The sequence below is a fragment of the Tinamus guttatus genome, unplaced genomic scaffold (assembly GCF_059628265.1).
Source record: "Tinamus guttatus ecotype Peru unplaced genomic scaffold, ASM5962826v1 Tinamus_guttatus_pri_ptg000002l, whole genome shotgun sequence".
Taxonomy (NCBI): domain Eukaryota; kingdom Metazoa; phylum Chordata; class Aves; order Tinamiformes; family Tinamidae; genus Tinamus; species Tinamus guttatus.
The window spans coordinates 340,411-358,746 of record NW_028288536.1 but is presented as its reverse complement, the minus strand read 5'-3'; the positions used below and the strand labels follow the sequence as shown (position 1 = coordinate 358,746).

The following is an 18,336-nucleotide window of genomic DNA, read 5'->3' as shown; positions in this document are numbered from 1 at the left end:
TTACCAGTTATAGCTGTGAGCCAGCCCCAAGATGTACCACATCTTGCCCAGCCAAACTAGTCATGTGTGATGGTGGGAGCAGAGGATGTGAAGGAGGGAGACAAGGGCTGGAGCATGGTAGGGAAAGAGCCTGAGGTGAGAGCTGAAGTGGCAGCGCTGGTATGTGTGTGTTTGCAAGCCTGTGCCTGTTAGCGATGTGGGGGACATACCCCCAGAAAAACAAGTGTAGCTCATGGAACGTCTTCCTTTCAGATGGCTTTAGCCATTGAATGCAATGAATTTGCAGGTAGGTGTAAGCTTTTTAAACACATCAAACCTCATTTCCTGCATTTTACTCTTTCTGAGTCTGGTAAAGTTCTGGGTTTATTTGCTGGAAATTTGTCCAGTTCCTGTTGCCATTCAAGCTTCCCACCTCTGTTGCATAAGTAGAAAGACTGTGATATAGCAAAACCTGAATTAGATCTAATATAAAATAGGTCATTTACCTGATAGTCCTTCTATCTGGTCCTTCTGTCCCTGAAAGAAAGGACTATAATCATTTCAGAATTCATAAAGTCAGATTCTCAGGATGCAGTGCAGTGGCTCCAGAAAGCCAAACCAGTGGTTTCTTTCCCCAGCTGCATCGATCTAGTGTCGATGGAGATGTTTCTTTCATTTGACAGAGAACATGCAGCACCACAAGGCTGTAGCTAACTTTAGTTCCTTAGCAGCCTTTCATGCTCATAGCTGACAGGATTGCTCAAGAGCAATGGGACACTCATTCATGCGATGGGGAGCTACCGTGACCTTTGCAATGACTATCTTGATCAGGATATAAGAAACATAAAGAGGATCCCAGGTATAAATTTGGGGCTTTGTGTTTTTTTTTTTTTTTTTTTAATTTAGGTTGCTCAGTGGAGTTGCTGTGATGTGGTGGCTATTACCTGCACAAACAAATGGGTGCAACACAAACATATGACACATCCCCCAAAGTTGCAATATGTTAACAGATGTCAGCAAGCTATATGTTTTTTCTCTGTGTAGAAGATGACAACATGGTCTTAATAAACCATTAAATTTTCATCTCCTATGCAATATTTTTGAGGTCTCCAGTATAACTGAGGCTGTTATCAGCTAAATAAATAGATCATGATTTATGTTAGAGTTTTATTAATAAATGATATATGAAATGTTTGCACATTGTGGCTATGGTAAACAGCTATGTTGGCTTTATTAGTCATTATTTGGTTTATGACAACACCACCACGAAGCTCTGCCTTCAGACTAGGCCCCTGGTGCTCCAGACGTGGGCTGCTCAGCTGAGGTTTACCCAGATTGTGGGGCATTTTACTGAGGTCTGCTAGCAGGGACTTGTGTGTTGACTCCAGCTCTGTCAGGTCAGTCAGACACCACACACTGCTGTCATGTGCTGGCAGTTGGAGGTGGATGGCAACTGGGCCCTGATAGATCAAGGAACCATAAGAAGTACAGAGCTGCATGCAGGAAATATCACCTGGGTGATATCACAAGACCCAGGAAATGAGATGCTGATGGTCCAATTCCAACTGAAGTTCTCCACTCAGTAACCCTGTTGTAGACAGGCTGAGGTCAACATTACCACACTTCATAGCTCATTTCTTACCCTTTATTTTCCTGAGGCTAGATGTCGTAATCTGTTTACATCTCTCAATTCTTTATATTCGCTTATGAAGAGACCCTTAATGTAAATTGTTACAGTGAGGTGAATGTTATGGAAGGGATGACAAACTAACACATTTGTGATTCACCAGTGATGTGGGAAATCACAAAAGAAGAAAATTCTGCCATATTGTCCATAAGGAAACTTACCTAAGACAATATATATGAAGACTGAGATTATTTAGATGGCAAATAAGCTACAAGATATTTTTTTATTCCTCAACAAGAATATTTTATATTAGATAACGTAAAATAGTCATGTGAAAATATGAGTGTATGAAAACTACAGTTCGTCACAAAAAGGGAAATGTAGTCATATATTTAGCAGTCATTTCCCCTTTTTTGGGAAACTCATATACATTTTTTTTTCTCTCTCTCTTGCTCTCATTCTCTTTGTATCACTGCTGCTCTACGGAAGGAAAGAAAGGTGGGTCTAAAATGTCATTTGGTTCTGACACAAACCTGATTGGGCAACACGAGACAAATTTCCGTTTTGTATTGAGTTAAACTCTATATAAACTCCTTGGTAGCAATTTTTGATCTTATAGCTTTTCAGGAGAAACCAGTGCTGGAAGAACACAGACCCACAGGTAAGTGAATCTGATGGAAATGAAGTCCAACCTTAAAGCCTCAAATTGGATAGAGGCTTGTGGAGGCTGCAAGAGACCAGGCTGAAGGGACTTGAAAGATCTGAAAAAGTGCTCCATTGCAGGTTAGCATTTGAACCATGAGGCTTATTAATGCAGCAAGCAAAGGCATCAGCTCCATCCCAGTTCTCTGGAAACACTTGTAGACCTAGCAGAAGGGGAAAAGACCTGTTGCTGTGAAAAAGTAGATAGCTGTTGAGATGTTGATAGAGAGCTATGAAAACAGTAGATATAGTATGAAACTAAGATAGCTGTTAGTTTTGTGTTACTGTAAAGAAGACAATAATCTGGAAATAGTTTATTATAGTCAGACTGTTAAATGTCAGCTAAATTTAGTCACTGGACTAGGGAGAAACGATGAATAAATATACATTATATATACAAGTGGTGTGGATGCACAGAAGATGCGTATAATTGTATGTATCTATGAATGCATGTGAGTGAATGTGAATGCATTCATGCTGTGAGAAAAATATTTCTGCTTTTCGGTACAGTTTGATGTAGTTCTCTAGTTGTTTTATAATTGTCCTACAGGACATTCACAGTGTTAGGCTAATGTTCAAAATATATAATTTATATTTTTGAATATGACTTGTATAGCTACAGCAAGTAGAAAGACCATATGTCATATGTCTGTGTATTGCATAATATCTATAGGTGTATGTATCATGTGCTGATATGTATATAAATACTTTATATATAGGGCATAAACTGATGCCCACATGTAGCATGTTTTATGCATATTTGCACGCTGTACTCTCAGATGACGTATAAACACATGCTACGATACTTTTGCACTTGCTATATATTAAATCTCTATTGCTACACACCATGTGCACAGGACTTACTCTTGTGAAAGTGGAGTTAGTTACAGCACCTGAAATCTTGTGGCAGAGCAGAAAGTATTCAGTGATGTGTGCAGGGGCTGTCCTGTGCGTGCTAAGCCAATACAGATGATGGTTAATGTGTGATTGGCAGTGGATAAATTTTTCCCTTGTGTCTCTGAGTCAGATTTTAGGATTAGTTGTTCAGGATTTTCCTTCTCTTTTTACTTACATAGATGGTAATAGCATCCACATTGAAAACTCCCTTGTGTATGAGCAACAGGACGGGTATATATATACCAATGGAGGCAAAGCATTCTGACCCAGGGGAAAATCTGAAAAGGCTTTGATAGCCTGGCTCTGGCTATGAGGAAATATGCCTGTAGCCTGAGCTATGCTAATTTATCTACTTTGGGAGTGGGAAAGGTAAAGCAAAACAGCCTTTAGTGAGGGCTGTACAACCTTGAGAGCGACCTGAAGTGACTGCATAGGGTGCTACAGTTTGTTCTGCTGCAACTTGGCTCCTGTGGTTACCCAAACTTGCTGTGCTGCAGCTAACTCAAATCTGATGGTCTGAGTCTCAGTCAGATCTTATTGCAAATTAAGCAGAGCTATATTTTTCCCCCGCTAGCTGTTGCACCAAAAAGCTGTGGGGACAGCAGCATCTTGTTGTATGTTGTTGGCATCTCCTGGAGTGAAAGGAATGTGACAGAACTGATGTGTCTGTGCCAAGCCAGATGCTCTGCTCCCACAAGTCAGCCTGCATGAATGAGAGATGAAGAAGGCCTTCTGCTCGCCAAGGGTGAACGAAAGCTCACCAGGTTCTGCAGTTAGGAAAAGAGCAGTTAACTCCTAATGTTGTAAAAACTATTACAATACACGAGTTAATGTTTAATTGTGCCTTATGTCTTAAAATAAACTTTGCTGCAGAATTCAAGATGCTTTCCCCCAGTGTTCTCCCTATTTCCTCCGTGAAAATGTGTGGGCTCTTTGTCCTGGTTGTCTGTGCTATGGGTGTCTCCGCTTTCAGGATCCAGCAAGTGGAAAGCACAGGTAAGGATAGGCTCCATTCTTCTGAGTCTCTCTCCCTCCTTTTTAATGTGACAGACTAATAGTAATGTAAAAATGTCTTTGATTTATATAGAAAAATGCCCAGATCACACCGTGTATTTCAAACACTACTATGAACTGCATGGAGAACCTGTGGTTCTGAAATGCCCTTCCCCTCGATACAAACACCTGGATTTTTCTGCCTTGACCCTTAATATCACATGGTATAAAAATGATTCAAAAACCCTGATATCAGGAAGAGAGGAAGATGCAAGAATTTGGGCAAAAGGAGATGCACTCTGGTTTTTACCAGCAATGTTAGAAGACTCAGGAGTGTATATCTGCACCAGAAGGTAGGTATCGAAAAGAAAATCCAGTCTACTAACAAGATGTCTGTATCTGAAATGCATCCTTAGTCTGATTCTAAGATCCAGTTATCTTATATACAAGGTTGTCTTGCAGCAGGTTAAGAAAGATAATTTCCTTACCAAATTTAGAAAAAATGCAGAAAGTTAGAACTGTTAAATGCATTTTGTGTCCCCTAAATATATTACCATTTGTATAAGTCTTGACCAAATATTACCATTCTGACTGCAGTATCATACTGTGGTAATAGCATATATAATATTTTGTTCTGATATATTTATTATTCAGTTGGGGTTACATCAAACAGATATACTGTAGAAACAATTCTATAGAATGCAACCCTTATCTGACAATTTTAGAGAAGAAAATAGTATCATTCTCACTTCAGATTGCATTATGAAGCACATGCCAGGGCACTGTGTCTTTAAAGTGGTTTACCACTTTCCTGTTCTTTTTCCCTGATCTTAGTTTTTCTTTCAGTTTACATTTAAAAACATAATAAACAGAATTCACTTGCTTTGATTTTGCTCTATCTCATGAGATACGATAACTAATGTGTTTACTAGAAAGGTACATGTGATACTACAGTAGGGTGAAACTTGACTCATGACTTTTCTGAGCTTTCCTGGTCATTTTTGAGGTTTTACAGTCTGCCAGCCTGCCTTGTTTCAAAAGAGGAACTGGAATCTGCAATCTGCATTTGTGGAGGACTGAGTAAGAAGGAAATAACAGTTGTTGTTAGGGTCTGAATTTTGAAACATCCTTACTTTGGAAGGCTTCTTGTGTCCTTGTCCCCTGTCAACTCTGCTTTGCATTTGGCCTTCCAGTACTTGTCTGGGAACTGGCCCCTTGTTGTTCTGGGATTTGTGGTGTAACACTTACTTATCTTGGTATCTGGAGCTGCCTCTATAGAGCACTGTTTCCCTGCTGGCAAGGCATATCTCATGAATGAGATGTGTCCGTAGTAGATGAATTGGGCAGGTAAAACTCATGCTGATAAATTATGCTCTGCATAAGAAGTTGGTCCTTCTGCATGTCTTAGCAGAGTTTACAGTGGTGGAGCAGAAGAGAAGACACTGATAGTGAGGCTGGAATAATGAAAGAGTATGGAGTGACTACCTGAGACTTTGAAGGGTTGGTTTTTATTTTTTGAGCATTCTGCTTCATTTCCTCAACAACGCTGCTTTTTTCAACACTCTTTAAAAAGAGCTTAGAGACTAACTTTGCAGATTTCTGCTTCAGTTGAGCAAATATTTTGGATTTAGGAACCCACACTGCACTTGTTGACCCAGCGGAGTGCCTCCACCATGGTTCGAGTCCATCTGCCTACAGCATGGAGAAGCGCTCCAGCCAGTCTCAGCCCTGCACACATAGGCCCCCACTTCAGGGGCCCTTGGCAGAAGTCAAACACTGCCATGCGTGTTTGACAGCTGTTTCTCAGAGGGACGCTCTCAGAGGTCGGAAAGGATAGGTCTACCCCTCTAAATGGTCTATGCTGATGTTGTTACTGCAGCAGTTAAACAGAAGGAGAAGGTTGTTTCTCCTCAGGGTAGGCAGTGATTGCTACCATGGGTCAGCAGGAAAAGTTAGTGTTAAACTGCCAAAGCAAGAACACCATCTTTTCTATGGAAAACAAGATATACTCACAGAAATGCCTATTAGTTGTGCAATAGTACCTGTAGATGTGTGTTAATATGCTTTAAGCATTTATATGTTCCTTACATCCCAATTGTTAGGATTTTTACAGTTAAGATTTCTTTGAAAGCAATGAGTGGATGTTCAGGACACACATGTTACTACTTAAGAAGACATTTTGTTTTCCATCCTTGCAAAATTAAAATCATGACTTAGCCTCAGGGTATGCAGCCAACTTGAGGTACCAAAAATAAAAAAAAAAATTGGAAACTCTGAAGCAAACATGTGTCATCAATATGTTTAGAAAGAGCTAAAATCAGTGTCAGTGCCTTTCCAGCATCCCTGCTGGTATGACCTCAGTCTTGGCCTCTTAGAAATGGCTAAGGAGAAAAATAGACCCATAAAAAAATGAATGACACAAAATAGAGGCTTCAAATCGAGGCGCAGAGGCAAAGCAAAGGCACTGCTCAGACCATGGGGTGATCAGGATTGAATCACATCAGCAGGAAAATACAGGGTCAGAGAGGAATACAGTGGCCTGGGTCACATCAGCTCAATTGCTAGACAGCAGGTTTCAGTAGCTACCAGTTATGGGTTTCAAATAAGCTTTATCTCACAGCCGTCAGGTTTCAAACTCACTTGCTGTTGGTTTGAAGGGTGCAGCCTGTGTCCCTGCTGCAGCCCACGCTCCCGCTGAGGGTCTCCCTGCTGTGTCTGCAGGAATGCCTCCTACTGTGCTGAGGTGTCCATCCACCTCACCATCGTGGAGAAAACGGCTGCTCGCAAGATCGCCTATCTCCAAGTCCTCTTCACGTTCACTGATGGAAATGTCATCTGCCCTGACCTCTGGGACTTCACACAGAATAAGACAGACCTGGAGCTCAAGTGGTACAAGGTAGAATTTTTAATTTCTCTTTGTGCAAAGCCTAACCTCATCCCTTTTGTAAAGTTAGATATGTCTCTGCTTTTTGTTTCTCTTGAACGTGAGAGTGTTAAAGTTAATGGCATTTTGACAGTATGGCATTATATTCTGGGATTTTGGGGACAGAGGTGTATTTAAGAGAGGTTCTCCAGGATGGACCAAGGAGGATGTGAGGCCTGAGTTGTCTGAATTGCTCCATATTATTCACTGTCAGTGAGTACAAGTATTTTTAAATGCAGATTGGCCTGATTCAGATTTTGTAACTTCACACTAGGATCTTCTCTTTGGTGGTGACTTTGGTAGGGACTTTTCTTTGGTAGTGAATCACTTAAAGTAGGACTGCTTGTTGTACGTGTCCCCTATGTGAACTATGTTCAGACAACTTCATTACACAGCATTTGAAGGTGACACAGATTTATTCCACAAACCTTATTCTGAACCTAACTTGCTAGTCCAAGCCTATTTTTCGAGTAATCACGTCTGGTTTTGCCTATGAAGCCAGGTATCCTTCACATGACTGGCCACAGCTGTCTAATCTTGTACTGGATAGCATGGGATTCTTGTATTTTTTCATACCTTGGTTTTGCTTTCATTTGCACACACCCTATGATCATATGCTCTGCTTCTTGCAGCTATCTTTCTGAACATAGACATAGCACCTAGGGGGATTTCTTCCAACCGTGTCTTTGCTATGGTTGATGCCATACTAATAAAGTTACTCTGTTCGGGTTTTCCTTCACAACCAGGCTATAACTGACTTAATCTAGGTCAAAGTTTCACTCCACAATGTAGTCCATGACATGACTGTCAGAAAGAGCTACCCTGTCTTCATGGAGGAAGAATGTAACAGTTCCAACAGAGCTCCAGCCTGTGTATGATCAGAGTGTTAGTGATGCAGAGCAGGAATTTATTACAGCTTTTAAGATGATGTGGGGAAAATAACAGTGTTGTGAAGACCTGCACGATTACTCAAATGTATTTGTCTCTGACAAGATTGCTCTTATAAGGGCTCAGGAAAGAGCTTCTTACATCTTCTCATTCTTAAAATGCTCATTTTTTAGAAAAGTTATGCTTGCACATGTTGTGTATTGAAATAGTAACACTTCATATACAATGCTTCATATAGTGTCTCAGAGCAGTTTTAGAGATGGTTACACACTTGAAGAACTTGCTCTTTGGTGGCAAAATGGAGCTGCTCAGATTCCACGATCGTAAGTGAATGGGTGCTTATGAGAGACAAGAATAAGTGATTGCACTTGGAGGTGATATAGAGTGCAACAAGTCTTCCAAGAAAGACCCACGCCTGTTTGAGCCGTAATACTAGTTGTTATTTCTCCAGGATGCACAGCCTCTGGAAGGCAGCAATGAAAAATTCGTAAGTCTGGAAGGTTCAACTTCTCTGACCATCACTTCAGTGCTACCGACAGACTCTGGCTATTATACTTGCAAGATGCCTTTTCGATATGAAGGTGTAATGTATGAAATCACCAGGACGATTCAGCTGCAGACTGTTGGTAAATATTCACCTTTCACAACAATGTCAGGATGGAAACCCGACATTTTCAGACAGAAAATGTCTTGCTAGGGTGGCCCTTATTAGTGAAAGTCAGGAGGGCAACTCATGTTCAATCTGTCAGCACTGCTGAGTTCATTGCCAAAAAAAAGTGGGGCACCAGAGGAGCTTGTTGGTACTTATGCAGCAGTGTTTCCCACTGCAGCTTTGACATGGCTCAGAGCAGCATTTTTGCAAGTACCCGTGGTTGTTAAATTGAGTAATTTATATCATGAGGTTGGGGGGAGAGTCTGGGGAAAGCACTGAAAATGGCTTCAAAGGGCTTAGGAGACAAAACCTTGAATATGCTTGATGGGGATGGGGGAAAGACACTATTTCAGAAACCAACAAGACAGGGTTGCCTTGCTGGCTGGGTGCTGTGCTAGTCTGCAGCTCGGCCACCAGAGGACAGGAGTGCCACATCCAGCCTGGCCACGCGGCCCGGGTGATGCACAGCGCAGAGCCCGCACAGACCAGAGCTCTGAACCCATCTTTGTCCCCTTGGCATCACAGGGTGGGCCAAACCCACCCGACCTGTCCTCCTTTGCAGTTACCGCCATTCTGTCCTCCAGGAAGCAATTTAATTGCTCAGAGATTGCATGTTTCTTAAAATAACCCCTCTGAGTACTTACAGCTATATGCAGCATCTTGCACAAACGGAGAGAAATCTTCAGGATCTGCTTTTAAATTGCAATATTCTGCTACCCAGCAAGTCCCAGTGCAGAACCTTGTGCCTCCAAGCACAAAATTGCAAGTACGGAGATAGGGCTCTGCAAGGGGACAGACCTGTGAGTCCTGCTTCCTGTGGCTATTTAGGGAGAGCACCTAGTCAGAGCACCTTGCCAGTGCTGAAGGTTTAATTTTTACTGCCACGTACACATCCATTCTCTACTTATGCTTTTGGTCTTTTCGCTTTTACACGTACGAGAATGGGTGTGCAAGGTCTCCACACTTACCGCTCTTGAGGAGGAGGACTGTGTTTTGTGCCTGCCATTTCCATTGCTTCCAAAAGACACTCATCTCCCATAAATTCTTTGTGGTGTAGCTCATGACCATTGCTTTCGGAATCAAGATGTGAGCTCGAGCCTGTCTCACTATTTCTACAAACACATATGTCTGGACTGGAAACCGACATTTTTCTCTCTGACAGTGGGCATAATCAAATGCTTAACTGGGAAATGGAAGATGCTGAGCAATGTGGCATATTTCTATTTATAGTTCTAGGAGGATAGCCAAATTTTCTGTTGATCTAGCACTGACTCTGTTCTCTGTATCTGTCCAGAACAAGAAAAGAGAATTACCCCAGTAATTGTGTATCCAACCCAGAAGACTACATCAGCTGCTCTTGGTAAGGCCCAATGTTATTACTGGAAATGTCTAATCAGAGAAAAATTGGTGCAGGTCTTCTCACAGTGTAATTAGTTGGTATCATAGAATCACAGAATCATAGAATGTTTAAGGTTGGAAGGCACCTCTAGAGGTCATCTAGTCCAACCCCCCTGCACACGCAGGGTCACCTAGAGCACGTGGCACAGGACTGCGTCCAAGCGGGTTTGGAAGCTCTCCAGAGAAGGAGATATAAATTGGAGAGGAATATATAAATTGTTATAGTTCTCTGCATCTCAATTACATCAGCTGAGGGTCTGTGCTGCTGCTAGATGTTATCATCCATCTAGAAGAAACTAAAAAAAAATATTGGAGCTTTTAGCAGGTGATCAAAACCAATCAGGGGTTGAATTCAGGTTTGAATGTGGTGGGAACTTTATCTCCCGCTGGAGATGTTGGTTTTAACCAAGAGAAAGAGTAATTCTTAATATATCTCTGAGTATTCTTTGCATCTTATTTTTCACCACAGGCTCCAGGATGACTCTCCCATGTAAAGTGTTTGTTGGACCGAGCAGCCATGTCTACACGGAGGTGGAATGGCTTGCAAACGACACCTTAATTGATGTGGCTTCTGAGCAAAGCAGCGTTATAGTTGGGGAACGACAGTAAGTGAGGCTGAAAGAGTTTTGTTGTGATGGTTTTTTTAACTTGAAATGGGAAATCAACAGTTCTCAGGTAAATGTGACCTCTGAAAAACAAACAGATAAGCCAAAAAGCCTCAGGAGGAGTGAAATCATGTCTTTATCTCTGGATTTTGTTCCTATTGCACAGTCACGAGGCAAATGGGCCATTCTAGCAGTTTACACTGATTTCTTATAGTTTCGTGGGCAGCTAAGCTCATATAAGAGCTGACTGCAGCAGAAAGCAACAGGATTCCATTTTCCTTCTCTTGTTTCTCCCCTTGCGCTCTTCTAGGAAAGCTGCAATATCCTTTCCCTTGCATCAATGCTCACATTTATGACATACTTCTCTGAACTTTTGACCACACTAAGACACAAGAAAGCAATCCAATTTTTTTAATTGTTATTTTTTTCCCCTCAGGGTTGTTCTTTTCTGAGTTAGTGAGCTATCCTGACTCACAGAGTGAGTGCTAGAGCTGGCACAAGGGGAGCATCAAGGAGGAATGCTAGAGGGAGGCAGAGGAGAAGGTCCCACATCCTGTTGCACTAGCCGTTGTCTCTGCAGAGGCAGTCTGAGTTGCTTCACAACTGCATGTCTCCAGGCTTTAGTGCTAGCAGGATGAAGATCTGCTTTTAGTCCCCATCACCTGAGCAGTGTTAACTCACTCTGTGAATATTGTTAGGTCTGAGGTTGTCCATCAAACCTGCTTCCTCCTCAGGGTCACTGTGGCTTTGCCTGTACTGACATGACAGGCAAACACAGAAAAGCTTCTGGGCTATGGAACATCATTTCCCATGGCATTAATGGCGGGACTGGTTCCTCTCTAGCTAGCACCTTCTCAAACAGATCCTCTAAGCTGTGGAGTGGGATTTAACATGGGTCAGGAACAGTTCGCAACTGGGCTTTGGAATGTATCAGTCCTGTTCTGAGGGATGAGAGTTTTTAGCAGTTATGGATCTAGGGTGCTTTTGGCCATTCATCCTCAATGCCAGAAAACAACCTGGCCATGTTTGATTTATTGCATAGTTATAGCCAGAGGTGACATGGTGATTTGTGAGCCTGAGTCCTTATGTGTGATGATACTCCCTACAGCTTGACTGAGACTATTTATTTATAATGTTGTCTGTGCGGGTGTATGGTATATGAACCACCTCACTTCTACTGGGAGGCCTCAGATTGGCATGAAGGTGAAACACTCTAGGAAAACAAACTGCAGAAATCTTTGGCAAAGCACTGTCTGCTGTGTTGCTGCCTTCTTGTGGTGCAACATTGGGATGAGTCCTCAAGAAACTCCATTGCCACAGCACATAGCAGGCTTATGAACAAGTCGTTAAAAAGCAGCAATGACAAAGAGATGTTGAGAGATACTGTTGGACTGTGGCTAGAAAACTGCTGTTACATAGCTGACCTGATGACACAATCAGGTTAAAGCAAGCTGGAAACTTTTTAGGCATCTTTTTGTACTATTAATTTTGGGCACATGCTATAGAGGAATAGTGGTTCAGCTTCCTGAGTGACCATTTGCAGGGTTATCTTCTCCACAGGTTTTCTTCCTGTAAGAAATGTAAGAAATGAATAGATTTTAGATGGAAGGAATTAGGTGCCTCTTTCCTTGCTGTATAGAGAGCTCAAAGGTACACAGAATCCTGTTTGCTTTTTCCACCCCCTTTTCTTTACTTTGGCAGGACAAATGCAGCTCTTACTTTTCCTGGAAAATTCACTTAGTAAAGAAGGGATTTTGCATACTGAAATTCAAATTGTTGGCAAAGCTGGCGTAGAAGACAGGGGTGTCTTCTAGCGCAGAGGGGTTGGTTCAGAAGTGAGCAAATATCCAATGCATTTTCCTGCTATGCACTGTAAAAATGAACATATCAAACAGGGAAAAGTTGGCTTATAACAGGAATTCAATTTTCATTTTTCTTTCTCCTTCAGAGAAACCACAGAAAATGGTGAAAACTTCATTGAAGTACCATTGATTTTTAATTCTGTCAAGGAAGTGGACTTTTACACAGACTTCAAGTGTCTGGCCTGGAACATATATGGATACCAAGTACTACCAACAAGGGTCAAGCAGGAAGGTAGCTAGTTTGACACCTTATTTGAAAAGGAAACCTACCATAATATGTTTCATTATTCTAATGCTAAATTATCATCCATGCCATCTATACTATCATCAGAAGTATTATTGGGTGAATTATTTCCTGGGAAAACTGGTTACTGTAGGCTCAACCCTTCATTGTTTTTTAGAATAGCCTATGCACAAAAGAAACTTTCTGTAGACCCCTTATTGACATTTTTCACAGGCATCAGGATGTGTGCTGTTACATCTGTTCATTGGATAGGGGTAAAATTTAGATGTTCTGTGTGAAATGGTGGCCCCAGTGAGATTAGGAGAAAACTCCTATTGGATGCAAAAATACCAGATCTCCTCGAGTGCCTCAACAAGTACGGCAGGAAAAAAAATGACCATAGCGAAAGACCATAGTTTTCTTTCTTATCCACAGACTTCTGCTGAACACGTGTAAATTATGATGGGTGTAGTTATTTTTGCTCATAGTGATGGGAAAAGAAGCCCTAAGCTCAGTGCAATTAATGTTACAATGTGAAAAAAAAACATTGGCCAAAAACCAACTGTAAAAATAATGTGAAGCAATGCTAATTGGTTCTTTGCATGATGTTGATGAATCACTAAGACTTGCTCATACCATGTTAGAAAGGCACATGAACATTTGCAATCTTCATTATGAGTTATAGCTCATGACTCACCAAATTAGCTGATATGCTGCTCACATCTTCCATGATGCTATCCGTGAGCTACACAAGTATTACTATGGAGGAGGCAATTCATGAACCAGTACAGGTCAGTATAATCCAAAATGGTATGGATCAACACTGGTCTTGGAAACCAGATGCATTTTAGAAGGAAGATCACATTAGTGATCAATGATCAGGCTTTCCTGTATGAGAAAATAGCATACAGAGCTTCAGAGAGGACTAGTTGTTACATATTCCCTCTCCACTTGGGGAGGTGAAGGACACTCAAGTGAAGTTTCGATTTCCTGCTTGAAGTGCTTCTGCTTTAGCCAAATTAAGATGGAGAGCACATAGTTATTCTGAACAGGGCCTGGGAAGAGCCATGTGTACGCAAAAAGACCAAACTCTAAATTCTTGTCCCCTATTGTTTTCCAATGTCTCCCTCCCCTCCCATCTTTGCATTTCCCAAAGCGCTGAATCAATAGGTTTGTTCCTCTCACAGATGATCAACCCTGTTGAAAGGTTAATTTGCAGACATCCTTTCTATTGTGCTTTCTCCTCCTCCTCCTTGTACTTAGACACTTATGTTCCTGGGAGGTTTATAAAATAATTTATTTTCTTTACTTTTCCAGCTGTCGGCATGTCCTGGTACATTGCAGTGATTCCCATCGCATTGGTCTGTGTGATCGTGGGGGGAATATACTTACACAAATGCTGGAAGCAGAGAGCTGATAAAGGATATACAATAGCGAAGGTTTAAACTCCGCCGTCTTCTCCAACCACCAACAGAAAATGTTTCAGTCTGAATATCCTTCACGTAAGGCACAGAGAGACATTCCAGACCAGGACTGATGCTTTCCCAGTGGATGGATGTATATCAGCTTGTTTTCCTCTTGTCCAAGTGTTCCACAAAGTTATAAATATAAGTTTGTATAAAATACTGCCTAGATTCAGGAAACCTCCTTCTATTGTTTTGTAACTAGAGTGCCATTTCTATTATTCTGGAGCAACTAGAATCCCAGATTTGTGTCCTGATTACATGAAATGAAGGGAAAAGGAGGTACTCTCACACCTTCTACTTCCGCTAGTCTTATTGTTTAAAGAAAAGGAAAAGAAATATCCTAAAACCTGAAAAAAGGCTTGTAGGACTATTCCACACTGGGATGAAAAAAGTCTTCTTAAGCACCCGGTCTCACTTTGCTTATTATCAGTCTAAAAAGAACCATTTTTTTCCCACTTTCCAGAGTGAAATACAGCTGTAGGGGCAACTGTAAGATGGTGAACTTTTCCACAGTCTTTTTCTTTACTATTTGGATTACTTTTTGCTTAAGTAAGTGTTTTATTGCAATCTATCCTGCCCCCAGAGATAACTTCATCAACATAATGCCTACACACTGGCTAATTAAGATATGTTAAATCTCCAGACCTCTTATAGCTAGAGATTCATCATTTTCTTTGCCATGAAAAGAATTTGGAGGATATTTTATTATTTTGAGAATAATTTGACTAATGCCAGCTTTTATTCTGGGAAGTGATTTGACAGATTACCAGCAACGATGTGCAATCTTGCCCTTCTGTGTTTCTGATTCTTTTATTACTGACCTGATTCTCTTCTCTGATATGAATATGAAACTGGGGAATGGATTCCCGTAAAGAACGAACAGGCACGAGTCTATAACTGGCGCAGCTTCAGGAACCATGTATCTTCTAAATAGAAGTATGCAGATTGAATACTCACGATGCAAAGCATTACCTCTTTTTCTTAATCTAACTAGATTCCAGTCTCAATGCAGATCAGGAAGGAATAATGAATAATTGGTAGCCATTGGTGATAACCAAACAAGACCATAGGAAATATTGTTGCTAAGTGCAGGATGCTGAAGATGGGAAGAAATACACATTTTTATGGGCAGATAAGAAAAATGTGGCTGCAAATGTGGAAAAAAAAGCCAAGTCACTTGGATATCTGTTTTTTTTTGTAGGAAAAAAAAAAAGCTATAGGTGAACTACTCCTGGAAGGAACATGAAAAAAAAAAATTAGGTACCTTGGGAATGCTCATTTTTATCAGCAATTGCTAGTCTCCAATGCGAGATCAAATTAGGTTTGTTAATAAGTATTACATTTCAAAAAGTGAACTCTTCTGTGCTACTCTTCTGTATCCTCATCTGACTGTATGAGCAGGATTGTATTTACTAAGCAGTAGAACAGAAATAGAACTTTTGGTACATGCAATAACTGTGCCATAAAAAGGTTAAATACCTCAGATTCCCCTCCAAACTAGAGAAGGGGAAAGGAATGTGAATGTGAGATAGATAAAAAATCAGGCATGCAGAGAGCTGATGTTACATGCTCAGGGTTGTATTGGACATAGTGGGAATATAAAGAAGCAGATGTTAATCTTTTGAAGAAGTATGTGACACTTGTTTCTCTGACTACTAGTTTACTAACATGCTGAAGGCTTCCGTGTTAGGTAGACTTTTTCAAGCCAACTAAATGATGTAAATGTTTTACATTGAACCGTATTGTTATAAACAAATGTATTATAGTCTGTACTGTTACTGAGCATGTTTCATGAAATATTTTTAAAAATTAAAATAAAAAAGCATGTTGGCATGCTGGCTGGGTGGGAAGGAAGCTGCAAAGTAGCTAGCGGGGTTGCCAGACACCCAGAGAATTAGTGTGTTTTTCCCATATCAGCCCCTAACTGCACAGGTTCGCCCATGTTGCGGGGTAATGCATCGCTCTGCAATGATCTCCATCCCTTGGCCACCTCCGCTCCCACTCTGTCCTTGCAGCTGTGTCCATCAACACCAAAGGCAGACCAAAGCCTGGTGAGCTGAAGGACCTGGCCCTTTGGGGCCCACCATGCCCACCATGCTCAAGGTTGTCCTTGCTCTGGGGTCCCTTGGGGCTTTTGGCTCACTGCAGGCAGGCAGAATTGGGTAAACTCTGTCTCTCCAGCTACTAGAAGTGTTGGCTCCTCTTGAGCCTGTGGCTGGAAACTTAGACTAACACAGGCAGTTTTTGTTGTGAGAATAGGAATTTTACATGAGCTCCCCAAAGTGGTGTATGTGTGTGTCACTCTTATTCATCTTCCAAGCATCACATTTTTTGCCTCCTTTTTTTCAGTTGAAGTAATGGTATGCCGGTAGTCAGCCCAGGCATGACCTTTGGGTAGGGCCATCCCTGCAAGTTCAGAGAGGAAAATGGCCTGAATCACACTGCAAACTCCAGTTTCTAATCACTTATTTTTACCAGTTTCTGACTGGACTTGAAGATCACTTCAATATCAGAGAGTGCCATCTCACATCAAGACACAATGGCTGTTTTGAGGAAAATTAATGATTTTTCTGGTAAAGATGACCAGGCCACCTTATTCATAAGATTATTTAGATCTATAACATTTGGTGAGCAGAGCTCATCTGTCTGCAACAACTTGAAAAAGCCCTTTTTGGAGGGAAACAAACTAGTGTCCTATGGTCTTGGTATCTCCAGGTCAGTCACAGCTTCTATGGAAATATTTTTTTAAAGGAAAACTGAGTTCAGGTGCCATCATTTTCTTGTTCTGATCAGCATCTATGATCTTGATGTCAGTTTTGCAGCCAAAAAGAGCATAATGTTTGACAAAGGTAGCATCTGAAACAGAGAAAATCTGTAATCTGAAGGGCAACAGATAATTGCACATGTTGGTTCCCAAACAAAACCCTTGCATAAATGTCAGAGCAATGGAAATAAGAACCAAATCTGTGCACAGAACTTGTCTTGGTAGATCAAGATAGAAAGAAATTTACAAATTTTATGTTTTGTTTGCTGAGAAGGTGGAAGGGAGGAAGCACAAGAAACAAGTGAAATGCCAGGAAAGACAGAAATAACACTTTAAACATGAGAAGAGCCGCTGAAAGTGTGTGATGGTGCAAAGCAAGAATCCCAGGGGAACAGAACAAAACAAGGAATGTTTTTTGAACTGAGAACTCACAGTCCAACCATAACCTTGGAGCTGCTAAAGATAACCAAGGGAGGGGTGCCTCACCTTTGACCACTCGAAAGGAATGCAGTAGATCCCAGCTAGACATTTATGCTTCCTCTCCACTCAACGAAGACAGGCAGTTATCTCCAGTGCCTAAAATAAAAGGGATGAATTGCCCTCTAGAGGTGTGTCTTTTTCCAATAGCCACTTAAGCTAAACTACTAATTTACAGACAAAGTTTGATGAACCCGCCCTTGGTTCCAGTAAAGACTGGCCATGGAACATGCGGCTGCAGTTTATCAGAGAGGTTTAAATCCAGAGACATCCTTTCACACAGCAAGGCTGCTGGGCTACCTTAGGAAATGGTTCTCATGCTGGCAGCTCCCTGTGCTGAGCAAGGCCACAGACTCATGCCAGAAGAAAATATTGCAAAAGGTCGTAAGTCTGGCATCTAGGTATGCCTGGTGGACCACAGTGTACAAGACGTGCTGAAAATATCTGGTCCGTGTCCTGGAAAAATTTTTGTGGCTCATAGAAAAAGGTCCATGGGGTTGTAGAAATGCCACAGCTATTGCAGGAAGAAAACAAAGAGCTGCATTGTGCATGTGTGAGGCTGAAGTAGCAAGTTTCCCCAGGAGCAGGAGGAAGTCTGCTGTGTGTGACTGTGTGTGAAGTGTGACTGTCCCCGTGCCAAGGTCTCTGGGTGCATGCACGCTGCAAAAGGGGCTGCCAGCCATTCCATGGCCTGCAGCCAGCTCAGGTCCAGTTGGAGCCAGCGCCCATGTATTCCTAGCAGGCCATGATAAGAAGCACTAGTAGACCAGAAAAATGTTGTTACTTAGCAGTATGCCATAAAAGTAGTCTACTGGCAATGGAAAAAGAGTGTTTATAAGAACAGCACCCCCCCCCCCCAAAAAAAAAGACTATCTTTTGG

General features: G+C 41.5%; 1 protein-coding gene across 1 annotated transcript; it reads left to right on the top strand.

Moving 5' to 3' along the window:
• The first annotated feature begins 2,243 nt into the window (after positions 1-2,243).
• LOC104568661 (interleukin-1 receptor type 2) lies at positions 2,244-14,598 on the top strand. The gene is made up of 9 exons (XM_010215562.2): positions 2,244-2,267; positions 4,079-4,201; positions 4,293-4,551; positions 6,920-7,094; positions 8,461-8,635; positions 9,956-10,021; positions 10,529-10,664; positions 12,613-12,758; positions 14,067-14,598. Exons 2-9 carry the CDS (start codon positions 4,087-4,089, stop codon positions 14,192-14,194), a joined length of 1,200 nt encoding a protein of 399 aa, XP_010213864.2. The 5' UTR covers positions 2,244-2,267; positions 4,079-4,086; the 3' UTR covers positions 14,195-14,598.
• Positions 14,599-18,336: the final 3,738 nt, after the last annotated feature.